The following is a 13,533-nucleotide window of genomic DNA, read 5'->3' as shown; positions in this document are numbered from 1 at the left end:
CGGGCGGGCCCCGCGGCGGAGGAGCTGGCTCCGGCCCCGAGCGCCGCGCGTCCAGGTGTCTCCGGAAGGGGCCTCGTAATCCCCGGACTCCATTTCGGCTCGGGAGCGGGGACGTGGCTTCCGCGCGCGCTGGCCGCCGTGGGTGACGGGGCGAGACCCGACTGCCGACGGGGCTGAGCGTCCAGCCCCTCGGGGCGTCTCCCCGGGGGTGTCTTTCTCCGGAGGTTGGAGAAATGGAAACTTAGAGGCGTCTCTGGTCGTGTCGATCCCAGACTCGAGTCTGAGGAGGTGAAGTCGCCTGAGATGTGGTGACATTGACTGCAGGTGGGCAGAGGACGCCTCTGCGTTTCGAGCACGACCCAAGTGAAGGCTTTGCCCCGGGACCGGAAGGACCCACGCGTGGGGGCGCCTCGGGCTGCGCGTGGGTTGCTTCGAGTCCTCGAGGCTACACGGGGAGATGGGTGGTGGCCCCTCGGAGGGAGCCGCAGGCCGAGGCGCTTTCCCGACCCGGATCTGGGGACTTTCTCAACCTTTCGCGTTCTGTGATCCAGGAGAGCTGGCCAGGGCAGGCACGGCCAGAGCTCTGGCAGAGCTGGCCAGAGCAGAAATCGGCGTATCCGTGACAGCACGGGGGAAGAAACTGAGGCACGGAGGTCACGAGGTGTTGGCAGCTTCCAGGTGACACCGGCGAGGGTCACCGGGCCTCGTGACCCCAGGATCGCCGAGCATTCGTGCCTTGAGCGAGGTTTCACGTGGTTCTATGGCGCCTTCTCCGGGTTTAGCGTGTATAGACGTTTGATGTAATAAACCACACGGCCAGTTCAGGGTTTTGCTTCTGCTAGCTTCAGGACGGTGCCGTGGTGGAGTTTTAGAATGGAAGGTCCGTGAGCTGCCCACAATGCGAGAGGCGCGGCGCCACGGCTTTTAAGATGACGGGGCGGAATAGTTCTTTCTCGGGCTTACTCGGCAGTTTTTGTGTCAGAGCCGTGTGAGAGAGAGAAGCTTGGAAATGTCGCCACAGCCGCCCGTGTGTGGTTGAAGTGCACGCCGAGGCGGTCCTTTGCGCTTTCCGGAAATCGTGGCTGCGGAGGTGCGGTCTGTAAGTTCAGTGCGGGGCGCACAACTCGCTCTGCAACGCCGTGGGCGAGCACGACGCGCGTTTTAGTCCTCATCTCCCGAGGAGCCTGTTTCTTTCTGGTGAGCCCTTCTCCGGCCGCCATGCACGTCTCGGTCCTAATAGCACCGGGAGGTGAGGGGCCGAGCGCAGGCCTCTGCGAGCTGTTGGGCGGCAGGGAGGGTGTCTGTTGGGGCGTCGCGCCTCTAGGAAGCGGAGTCCGCTCATCGTCCTGGCTTTGGCTTGTCCATCAGCCTCTCTGAGTACTTGTTTTTGGATAAACTGTTGACAAACACCGTATTAGCTTGTTGAATTTCACGTCAGCGTGGTCTCCCGGGTGCTGCCTCCCGTCGTGGAGGGTCCTGTGGGTCGAGAGCCCCTGGGAAATCCACTCGTTTGCAGAATGGACATCATTGGAGCTTGGGTTCAACCTTTGACAAAGCTATTATTATTAAAAGTCCGGTGTTTTATCTGAAGTGTAGGGGCAGTGATTTCCCCTGTGCAGTGTAGCACAGCATTCTTTCCAATATTTTTATGTCTTAAGGATGCTTTGAGAAGCCAAGCGTGGCTGGGGGTATCTTTCAAATAGTTGTCCCTGATGTTTAGACAGGTACCACGAGGTATGAGCGTGTTTTTCTAATAAGTTTATTTACAGCTTCATAAGTTGCAAGAATTGGAATTTCCTAGTAAACTAACATGTACAGCTATCATTTCCATGAATTAGTAATTCTGGTACTGTATGTAAAATGCTAGTTGTTCAAAAAAGGCAAGTAGTGCACTCAAATGAGATACCAATTGACTCACTTCATCCATCTCTTCCTCTGCCCCCAGAAACCTGTGAAGGCCGCAACAGCTGCGTTTCCTGTTTCAATGCTAGCACTGTTAATAATAATACCTGCTTTTGGATAGAATGTAAAGAAGGTAAGAAACTTTGGGACTACTACAATTTTGAGGATGCAGATACTCTAATTCTTGAACATTTGAAAATCACCTAGGACATTTGGGATAGTGTGCACAGTTTATTTTGTAAATCCAAAACCTCTTTAAGGTCCAGTTACTTAACATGCTCTGAAAATCTCTTGTCTTCCTCCCCCCCCTTGGATTCTTTAGGCTATCAGTTTTTGGCTTTGGTTAGTTTTTGTTTTGTTTTTTTTAAATAAAGAAAAAGCCGCCAGATTCAGTGGTTCAGCCTGAAATCCCAGCACTTGGGAGGCCGAGGTGAGTGGATTGCCTGAGCCCGCGGGTTTGCGACCCGCCTGGGCAACTTGGTGAGAGCTCATCTCTACGATAAATCAAAAAAATTAGCTGGGCATGGTAGCACATGCCTGTAGTTCCAGCTACTTGGAAGGCTGAGGTGGAAGGATCGCCGGAGCCCAGCAGGTCGAGGCTGCGGTGGCCGGGAGCGGCCACTGCACTCTAGTCTGGGTGACACAGTGAGACTCCAACTCAAAAAAAAAAAAGGAAAAGGAAAAGCCAAAGCTACTTATTTTTCTAGTCTTTGTGAAAAATTAAGTAGTTATATCACTAAATAAAATTCAAAAAGCTTTTCAAGATTAAGGTAAGGTAGCTACATTTGGAGCTAAGTTAACTTTTTTATTATAGAAGTGTCTCTTTTCGTTTAAGTTATAAAATGGAATTAAAGGATATGCCTGCCCCTTCCTTTCTGGCAGTGTATAGGCATTGGTGAAATTTGGAGATTGCATGCTCTGCTTTAAGATTTGTTGGGGAGGGCTACTCCCTTACTCTTGCACCAAGATACCTTCCTAGGAGAGCTGTTTTTAAGTAGAGAAGCCTAGAGCAGTGAACGCTAACAGAGGTTCTACTGCTGTGGGCACTTTCTCCGTTTACAGAGCCTTCATTGAATGGTCCTGGTCACTTGTCTCTACTGACTCTTCCCTCTTTTGTAGATTGTGGCTGCTTCTCTTTTTTCTTTTTTCTTTTTTCTTTTTTTTTTTTTGAGTCTGAATCTCTCTCTGTCGCCCAGTCTCCGCAACCCTCGACCTGCTGGGCTCAAGTGATCCTTCTGCCTCAGCCTTCCAAGTGGCTGGAACCACAGGCGTGTGCCACCACACCCGGCTAATATTTTGATTTATTGTAGGGATGAGGTCTCCCCAAGTTGACGTGGCTGGTTTTAAACCAGTGGGCTCAGGCATTCCTCTTGCCTCTGCTTCTCAAAAGTGCTGGGGCTACAGGCGTGACCCATCGCACCTGGCTGGCTGCCTCTCTTGATTGTACAGTGGTTGTACCACAATTCTGAGATCTAAGTGTTTCAGATTTATCTGTTGGTTATATTCATGTGAACTTTCAAAGGATAAAATTTGGAGGGATCCTGAGGAAAAGAAGAGTAACAACATTTGTTCTTTTTGTTTTTTTTTAAGAGCTTAGTAGCAAAGCTCAAAATAATATAAATGAGTGATTGATGATGTCTGTCTCTCTCTTTTTTTCCCCCATAACAGATGAGAGCTACTGTTCACATAATTCAACAGTTAGTGGTTGTCATGTGGTGAACAGGACAGAGTTCTGTTCTGGTAAGTATTGCTATCGGCTGCTGGGTAGTTGGTCACAGAGAAGTGAGGTAGATCATTGCCTCAGAAAGCCCGATTTTGATGTTTTGCTTGAGGCATTGCCATAATGCACATCTTGCTAGAAATATGAATAGTACACCCATTGATTGATTTTAAAAATGATCTTTTGAAGCTTGGTCTAATGATTTAGTTCTGTGAAATGCTGTAATTAGAGATGCTTCATCCCCTACTTTTTTTTTTTTTTTAATTTAAACTTTTCCAGGAATTCATTGCAGTTTAGACTATCTGCATCTTTATAGGTCTGGACAACCTTGTTCTAGCACTTTGGGGTCTATGGAGCTGGTGACTTTTACATTTAGTCTCCAGCATAGTTTGTGCTTTTAGCTAAATGAACCTTGTCTATATCCATGTACTATATTTTAATTTGAGAAACTTGACTGTTCTTTAACCTTTGCTCTTTGCCCAGCAAAGTGTTAAAATTCCTCGTTGAAACAACTGGTTTTGCTAATGAGATTATAAATTAATGGGAAAATTACACTCCTTATTTGGCACATAGTAATAGTTATTTTAATGTGATATTATGATATTATTGCTTAGAGACAAGATTAAGTACAACATTTTTTAAAACATTGATTTAAGAACAATTGAACAAGTAATACTTCTTATTTGATGATGTACCAGTTGGAATTAGTTTCAGTTGTGAAGAACATAAACCCTCAGATTACAAGGGCTTTTGCAATGTGCAGATTTACTTCTCTCATGTAAAGGAAGTTCTGGCTGTAGCAGTTGTATAGCCATTAGGGGCTCAGGCTCCTTTAAGGTTTTACTCTTTAGTTTCTCAAAAATAGCTTTGACTTTACTGTCCAAGGTGGGTGCTCATGTTCTAGTCATCATATTGATTTTCCTGCCAGCAGAAAAAGGAAGGGATAAGAGAGTCTGTTTGTACTTCAAGGATGCTTCTTAGAAGTTACTCGTGCTACCTAGATGCATGGGAGACCAGGAAATGTTTTTCCTGGAGAAAGGGAGGCGTTCTAAAAATCAGTGGTTCTATTTCTAAAAACGAGGAGACTGGGATTAGGTCGGGGCACCTGTCAGACTCTTCTGCAGGGAGTATTTCAGTGCTGTAAAAATTGTGAAGGTTGTGCTCAAATAATTGCAGGCTGGGAAATAGCATTCTAGATTGTGATATTTTAGACAGCTTTATATATATGGTTGTTTGTTTGTTTTTTAATAGTGCCCACTGCCACTCCGATGCCAACCAATTCTACAGGTAATTAAAGAAGATTGATTCTTCTTCTGTCTTTTGGTAGTTTTAAGTTTTCTTGATGCATATAGTTTTTGTAATTAAATATCTAAAAGTTGTTAGTATACTTTTAAAAATTAGTAAAGACTTGTTTAAAGTCTTGGGTCACAATAATTACATCATTATGTACTGTTTGTGACAGGGACACATAACTCCAGTGTTTCACATTCATGAATCTGAGCAGATTTGCTGAGGCTTTATACATTAAGTTTACAAACTCCTTTTTATGGAGTTTGTGGAAATCTTGGGAAATACAGAAGCCTAAAAGAAATTGTAATACCCAATGTTCAGAGGTACACCAAAATGTTTTCAGTGATTAATTTCTTCCAGTCTTTTCTATGTCCTTAAATCAGCACACTTTTTATAAAATTTGCACCTTTGCATTTCCCCTCTTGCTGGAAGCCTTGCTGTACACTTGCCCCACCCTGCTCTGGATTGAACAGTTAGGTCCTCTCTCATTGTCCATGAAGTGAACATCTTTTATGGAATTGTATTTGTATTTATGTCTGATAGGATTGATTCAGACATAACTCCTCTGTCAGAGAGTGTGATTATTTTAAGACTCTTGTACTGATTACTTTCCAGAAATACTTATGATTTTCATTTTTGTCAACAACTAAAAAGTATTTACCACCCCCTTCAACAGCCTTAGATAATATCTCCTTTTAAAAATTCACTAATTTGATAGGAGGAATAAATAGTTAACATTTTACCAATATTAAATGTATCTTTAGCAGGACAAGTCCTAGGCTAGATGGTAGGGACAGAAGTAAGCCAGCATTTTGTCTGCTACAGGAATACTGAAAGGCATTAGTAAACACAGTGTGTTGGAACTTGTAGAAAGGCATGTGTAGTGGGTAGCATGGAAGTAAGAAAGCCCTGAGAGGTACGTGCAAGAAACTAACAGTATGTGGTTGTAGGTCTAGTTTTTCAAAGGAAAAAGTAGTCAGATGCTGTAATGAGGACAAGCATTTACTTTAAAAAGACTTGGACACGTGGTGTATTGGCACTGGCTTGGACCAGTTTGTAATAGCCAATGGTGCTCAGCTATTCCCGAGCCTGGGTTCAGTAATACCATGTTGGTAACATGAAATTGGCTCCAGTGGAAATATTTATGCCGTGGAAGAATACAAATGCTGCAAACTTACTTTGAGCTGATAATGTCATGTTGTGCTTGTAAACAGCACCCATTAGTCTAAGGAGGCTGTTAAAGGTTGTTGAAAGCCCAGTTGTAGGAAGAAAACAAACCTCCCAAAGGTGGGATGTGAATAGAAAGAGAGGAGGAGACAGTTTCCCCAAAACCATTGTGGGTTTGCTTCCACTTGTTTCTCCTTTGAGTCTACTCTTGATATAGTTCTCTGTGTTTTGCTATAGCCTGGGTCCCCCTGTGAACAGTCTTGCTTTATCTGTCTTTGGTTCTATAGAGTGAAGGGAAGCCAGGACTTGGCTACAGAAAATGCATCAGTTGATTGACACTTACTACTTGAAAAACCTTTAGGTGGTCTCTTTCCATGGGCTGTATGAGGGGGACCTCCCCCCAAAAAACAGAATTATCTTTTGAAGGGTGGGCCCTTTGTAATACAGGCTTCCCCCTCTAGGTAAGTATTCTAGGAACCCATTGGTATCTGTGTAGCAGCTAGTGTTGTTGTGAGAAGCTACATTGTTTCAGTGAATTTTTTTGGAGATTCAGCGCGTTAACCCTTTTCATGATGGGTGATTTACCACACTGCACTGAGCATTCAGCAGTTTTTGATCAAAAATGGCATGACCCCCATGCCTCACCCTCCCTATTCTCCCAGTCTTGTCCCCGATTGATTTTTTTTTTTTTTTTGAGTTGGAGTCTCACTCTGTCACCCAGACAGGAGTGCAGTGGCTGCTCCCAGCCACCAAAGCCTCGACCTGCTGGGCTCCGGCGATCCTTCCGCCTCAGCCTTCCAAGTAGCTGGAATTACAAGCATGCACTACCACGCCCGGCTGATTTTTTGATTTATTGTAGAGATGAGGTCTCGCTGCCCAGGCAGGTCTCGAACCCGCGGGCTCAGGCGATCCATTCACCTCAGCTTCCCAAAGGCGTGGGATTACAGGCTGAGGCACCGAACCCGGCCCCAATTGACTTTTTTTCTTCCCGGGATGAAAATCCTCAAAGGAAAACATTTTGCCCACGTGGGAGAGGTGAAACAAAAAAACGGCAGAAGCACTAAAAAGCATCAGAATGGACAAGTTCAAAAACTGTTTTGAGCATTGGAAAGCACCTTCTATTTTTCATAAAAACCTCATGTGATTACTCTTCCTCATCTCCCCCTAAATTATTCCTAGCTGCCCACCAGAGTAAGCAGATCCTCCTGGGAAGCCTCTGCATCATGAGGCCTGACTAACTTAATTATTTCCTGGGACACATAAGGAACACTGTTAGCCAGGGACTCCTGTAGCACCCTCTCTAAAAATTTGAATCCTGACTTGGATAGTCTCTTAATAAAACCTTGAAATGCTCTAGCAAACTGAATTAATTTAATAGCTGTTTGGATGGTAGGGAAAATGCTAATTTGTATAAACTATATTCAGGTCCTTTTTTTCTAATACTGCATGAGAACTCTTATAGATGACACCTTATAATATACACTGATAGTTTGATATTCCCTTAATAAGAGTGTTTCAGTTCCCAAAATGATTTTGAAATCAAACTGATTCTCAGTTTGCATTCTTTAGAGGAATCATTGAATAGTATTTTGGTCTCGTGCATGTGGTAGATTAGCGTTTATCCTTGGACTTTTATTTTATGTTATTTGAGTCTGGGTTTCACTCTGTTGACCAGGCTGGAGTGCAGTGGCACGATCATGGCTTACTTGCATTCTTGACCTCCGGGGCTCAACTATTACTCCCATGTCAGCTTCCTGAGTAGCTCGGACTAACAGGCATATGCCACTATGCTTTGCTGTTTTTTTGGGGCGGGGGGTTTGTAGAAATGAGGCATAATGAAGTTCTTGCAAATTTTATCCAGGTGTATATGTAAATTTTATTCATAGATATTAACAGATAAATTTTATGATTGCTGTTTTAAAATACATTTAAATGCAGTATTCTTGAATGTGTAGATATGTTAGTGAACCATTAACTGAAATTTGACTTTTAGTCTCTAAAAAAATGGAATGCATGTTGAAGTTGGTAGCATTATTTTTAAAAGATGTTGAGAAGCTAGAAATTTAAGGTTTTTAAATACGTTTTGTTTTCATTTCAGCTAAAACCACAACTCTGCCTTCCCCTTCTACAACTTCTACAACCTCGGTTCCTACAACAGGTAATTGAAGCTTTTTATTTTTTTTACTTTTTATTTTTTGAAATTTATTGTAGAGATGAGGTCTCACCAAGTTGCTCAGGCTGGTCTCAAACCCATGGGCTCAGGCAGTCCTCTCAGCTTGGCCTCCGAAAGTGCTGGAATTATAGGCGTGAGCCACTGTGCCTGACCAATTGAAGCTTTTTAAACTAACAGTGATGTCAATGTGTGTATGATGTTGCCTCTTATTACTTATACCGTCATTTTCCATTTTTATTTGTGTACGATTATGGAATGAAGTTCACTCTTACATGTGGGGAAACCAAACCAGTAAACTGATAGAGCAATAGTGATAACTTTGCTGGAGTTCTCTTCTAGTTTTTATTTTATTTTTAATTTTTTGAGTTGGAGTCTTACTCTGTCACTCAGGCTAGGATGCAGTGACAGTTATGGCTCACTGCAGCTTCAGCCTCCTGGGCTTAAGTGATCCTCCTTTCTCAGCCTCCCAAGCAGCTGGGACTGCAAATGTGTGCCACCATGCCCAGCTAATTATTTTGTAGAGACGAGGTGTTGCTGTGGTGCCCAGGTTAGTTTCGAACTCCTGGGCTCTAGTGATTCTTCCTCCTTAGCCTCCCAGAGTTTGGGGATTACAGGCCTGAGCCACCACACCTGGCCTTTCTTGTAGTTTTTAAGTGTGTAATCACATTTGGCTTGACACTTGAGAATTAAGTACTAATGTTTTCCTAAACCTTTTCAGAACAACTTGTATGTGAAATCTGATTTGTAGCTGCTGATCATTGTTAGAGATTGGTTGTGTGGTGTATTAGACTATGGCAATTTGAGTGAAGATACTATATTCATCTTTTTTTACTGAGAAAAGTCCAAAAAACCAGGATCTCTACTAGATCCTCATCATCTTTCTTACTGTTTCTTAACATTTCTCAGTAACTGTTGAGAGTGCTTGTGAAAATTAACTTGCTATTAGCCAATGATTTGACACATTGTTATTGAAATGATATATGTGGGTTGTGTCACAAACAGCATAAGTACACAGATTAGGAATCCTTTCCTCTCACCATATTTAAGAAAAACTGTCTAGGCCAGGTGTGGTGGCCTGTAATACTAGCATTTTGGGAGGCTGAGGTAGGAGAATCACTTGAGGCGGAGTTTGGACAAACCTGGGCAACATAACAAGGCCCCATCTCTATTATTAAAAACATTTGTTAAAAAACATAAACTTGTCTCGATGCTGATGTGAATGTTTTTGTTATTTCTTGGCTTCATGCTTGAGTTCCCTTTCTCTCAGTTTCAGTGACGCCGTTTTATCTTCACAAGGGGGAACGCAAAACAGTCGTAGTTAATTTTGAAGCTGGCTGGCTTGTGTACAGCTATCAGAACCAGTGGTCACTTGAGAGTATGCTTAAGTAAAAAGTAACATTAATTTTAAATATGAAACTGCTTTTTCTTAAAATGAATGGTGCTTTTTTAGTTTGTTTTCATTGTGTCCTCATTTCTTCTTGAAACATAATCCCTGAAAAGAAATTCAAACTTTTGTGTTATTTTTTCCTTGACTTGGTAATATTTTCTCGTAATGAAAAATTTGTTGACAGAGCTTGCCTTTAATGACGAGTTATTTTACTTGAAATTATACATTGTAGATTCTTAAGATTATTTTTGAAACTTGAAAAATTATAGTAGAATTCTTTCTATTCTATTATATATTTCTATTATATAATAATATCTAGTTAAATTCAAAAGTCATGAATTTTCAATATAAATGCTAATATTAGTATTCTAGCAATTAACTAAAAATAGATCGAAGTTATTGCATATTTTAAAAGGGCTCGATATATTCCCAGGGCATAATTTATATACCAGGAGAACCTGGTTCTGTTGTTTTCTTATTTGAAGTTGTGTAGCAGCATTTACTACTATATATCCTTGGATGGAATGAGAAATGGAGTTGATGAATGTTGTCTTCCTCAATTAGGGATAAATTCTAGCAGTAAAGACTTAACTCAGTAGAAGGGACATCTTAGAGCTTAACACATGGCAAAACAGAAGCTCAGGTGGGTCTTGAGATTACAGTAGAGGATCCTGAGACTGACTGGGGATTGTTTCTCCTATCTCATCTAACAGGTACACCAAACACCACTTTGACGCCAACCTCACAGCCTGTGCGGAAGTCTACCTTTGATGCAGCCAGTTTCATTGGAGGAATTGTCCTTGTCTTGGGTGTGCAGGCTGTAATTTTCTTTCTTTATAAATTCTGCAAATCTAAAGAACGAAATTACCACACTCTGTAAACAGACCCATTCAGTTAACAAGGACTGGCGATTCATTCATGGAACTCACGGAAACCAAAATCACCCTTCCAGGATGTCCCACTGGGAGACGCTATTCCAGGATCTTTAAATTTCCAGAGGATGCAAATAGGATATTTGGGGGCCTCATCCTTGAAGAAAAACCAGTTAAGTCATTATGTTCAACAGGAGTATTTGAAATATTCTGCATGAATCCTTGTGGCTGTCTTCTTTTATTTTAAATGGCTGCTGCTGTGGGATTGTGTTTTTTTTTTCTTGACATGCCAAATGTAACCTGTAAGTGATAGAAAACGTTGTCTTGTACAGACAGCGTCATGACGTTGGCAGTTTAAATGTCATTTTCAAGCCTGAAAGCTGCATTATTTTCATCCAAACTCAAGATGAAATTTAGTGAACAGAGTTAAAACGAGTGTGCCAAATGAGTATTGATCAGGTGGATTTGGGACTATTATTTTAAAAAGAATAAATTTATAAATTTAGTAGTACTAAACTATCCTTAGAGTAAAATTTTCTGCTTAATAACAGTTATTTTTTTCTACATTAGAAATAAGATGCCACACAGGGAAGTTACATTCCAGATTCAAAGAAATTAATGGAAAGGATACAAATCATTAATGTATAACAGGTTATTGTTCATACTTGTAAAGCACCTTTTGTCATGAGAAAATAAAGAATTGTGCCTTAAAAGACAGAGTGGAAGGTAGGCTGCAGCTGAGTGCTGTGATTTGTTCTCTCACAAGAAGGAGCATGGATTGGTCTGAGGGTGTAATGTTGATGTGAGCAGTCGGAGAGCTGCTTTTTAGAGGTCATACTGTTAATATTTAATTGAAAATTTATCTACTTTATTTCAGAGCTGAGAAGCTTAATGCTAAAGAATATTATACAAAATTGAAAGCCTTCATATATTGAACCTCCCAACATTTTTCTTATGGCTGTTGAAAAGTATAGTGATAAAATCAATTTAATTATATTTGCCTTTGTACTTCAAAAAGATATCCTAACACTATTGTACCTTGAAAAAATTTCCACCCAGCTTTTTAAAAAAGTAACTTCTTTCATGAGGCAAGAAGGACATAAGTTGTTTTAGAATCATTTACTATTTAAATGAGACAATCGTTTTACGTTTTCAAATGTCATATGTGACCAATGTAATTTCAGAAAACCTAAGAATTTTTGGTTGATCAGATTACTGTAGATTTTGAATGATGATTGCCCTGGATAAATAGACTGTGCTTTCTCTTTTTCTTTCTCCTCTCCCCATTCTTGGTTTCAATTCCTATAGTATAGTCAGCATACATACCTTTATAGTTTTCTTTTAAAGCACTAGCTTTTTTTCAGTTTTAGAGGGTTGGTTCTTTCTTGCCTTTGACACATTGGATTACTTCAGAGGCTTTAATTAGTTTACAGTGGGCTTTTTCTTTTCTAAGTCATTAAAGTTTTTTTGTTTTACTTTCTTTAGTATATATTTTATAGTAGGAAGTGACAAATTGCTTTGTTTCATAAACTGAAACTCCTTGCATTTAGATAACGATATTAAAGGTTCTCAAAATGAAGATGTACTGTTTCTTTGTTACTTGCTGGTACAGCTCAAGTTTGTTTTACTTGCACATTTGTACATACACCTAATGTTTTCAAGTGCCTTAATTGTTTAAAATCTCTGGCTTCAAAGGTTTTGGGGAAAAGGTAGGTTTACCTCACATCTTTGTGTTTCCATTAGTAGTAATACTTTAGGTACCTCACAAAATTTATGGTGCCATGGCTGTTAGTTTTTAGTGAGTGCTGTAAAGATCAGTTGAAAATACACTGAATTTCCATTTCTCCCCAGGTGGCAAAAATTAGCTACAACTGTGTAATTGTCATTTACCTGGTATGAATTCCTTGCCACACATTAACGTCAACACGTAGCAAATTTTGTGAAAATGTAAGTTGATTTGAAGCTTCTGTAATTTTGAGCACTGCTCTTAACAACAAAAGCATAATATAAAATTAGATTTTGCAAGTCTACAGATGAGCTCTTACAACAGAACTCACAGCCTTTTCACTCTTTCCCCCCTTCCTTTAACGATGTAGTATCTTGAGCCATTAATAATTTTTGGGTTTTTTAATCCAGAAGGTATATAGAAACCTTTTCAGATTTTTCATCTGATTTGTTCATGCAGATGTACGTCTATCAAATACCTTATTTTACCTTACAGATATTTGTTGCACAGGCAGACACTGCTGTATTTAGAAATTTCTATTTCAGTTCATTAAAAACTGCAAAACCAATCTGTATCACACACCAAACTGATTTCAAATAAATCTACATGTTTATTGAACGAATTGTTTTTTATTGACTGAGGTATTGTTGCATTTTGATTATGAAACTTAATGCTAGTGGGTTACCTTATCAGTCCAATTGGGGGTGGATTTTCTACTCAGTTGTCATTGCTCCTCTAGATCAGCAAATAGTAACTGCTGTGGAGGACAGACCCTTGGGGTGATGGCTGGAGGGGGCCTTGGTCTGCCTGGGAGTGACATGCAAGTTGGTCTTCACAAACTGCTGGAATTATGCTCTGTTCTACCAAGAATTTGTGAGAAGAATACTGTCTTGTTTTTATCTATCTGAAAGCTTGTTTGTATCTTTCTACCTTTTTAGTTCATATAGCATGTAAAGTAAAATTGAGCTTCTATTTAGAGATACTTGTTACTAATATATACTACCAACCCACACACTGGCATAAAAAATCTATGGTTCTATTGATCTGTTCTGGACAAAATCCTATATTAAATCACCAGTCTTAGACTAAGAAGAGAGAATTTATGCTCCTCTGTAAGCCTTAAAACTTATGGGGGTGGACTTAATTTGCCTTAGAGATAAATCATGGGCACTGTGACTCCCGGCTACTCAGGAGGCTGAGGTAGGAGGATTGCTTGAGGCCAGGAGTTTGAGATCAGCCTAGGTAACATAGTGAGACCCTGTCTCAACAAAATTTAAAGAAATTATGAACTTTTGG

General features: G+C 40.8%; 1 protein-coding gene across 1 annotated transcript; it reads left to right on the top strand.

Annotated features, from left to right (window-relative positions):
• The first annotated feature begins 1,218 nt into the window (after positions 1-1,218).
• On the top strand, positions 1,219-12,855 carry CD164 (CD164 molecule). Its single transcript, XM_008072409.1, has 6 exons — positions 1,219-1,249; positions 1,946-2,035; positions 3,571-3,642; positions 4,874-4,909; positions 8,178-8,237; positions 10,353-12,855. Exons 1-6 carry the CDS (start codon positions 1,219-1,221, stop codon positions 10,517-10,519), a joined length of 456 nt encoding a protein of 151 aa, XP_008070600.1. The 3' UTR covers positions 10,520-12,855.
• The last annotated feature ends 678 nt before the right edge of the window (positions 12,856-13,533 follow it).

This window comes from Carlito syrichta, unplaced genomic scaffold (assembly GCF_000164805.1).
Source record: "Carlito syrichta isolate Samal-C Ts95f unplaced genomic scaffold, Tarsius_syrichta-2.0.1 Scaffold315162, whole genome shotgun sequence".
Taxonomy (NCBI): domain Eukaryota; kingdom Metazoa; phylum Chordata; class Mammalia; order Primates; family Tarsiidae; genus Carlito; species Carlito syrichta.
This window is presented reverse-complemented; position numbering and strand designations above follow the sequence as displayed.

Excerpts from the sequence above, each read along its gene's own strand:
- CD164 (XM_008072409.1), top strand. The coding sequence starts at position 1,219 with ATGCACGTCTCGGTCCTAATAGCACCGGGAG. Across the intron at positions 3,643-4,873 it reads CAGGACAGAGTTCTGTTCTG|TGCCCACTGCCACTCCGATG; the intron begins GTAAGTATTGCT and ends GTTTTTTAATAG. Across the intron at positions 8,238-10,352 it reads AACCTCGGTTCCTACAACAG|GTACACCAAACACCACTTTG; the intron begins GTAATTGAAGCT and ends CTCATCTAACAG.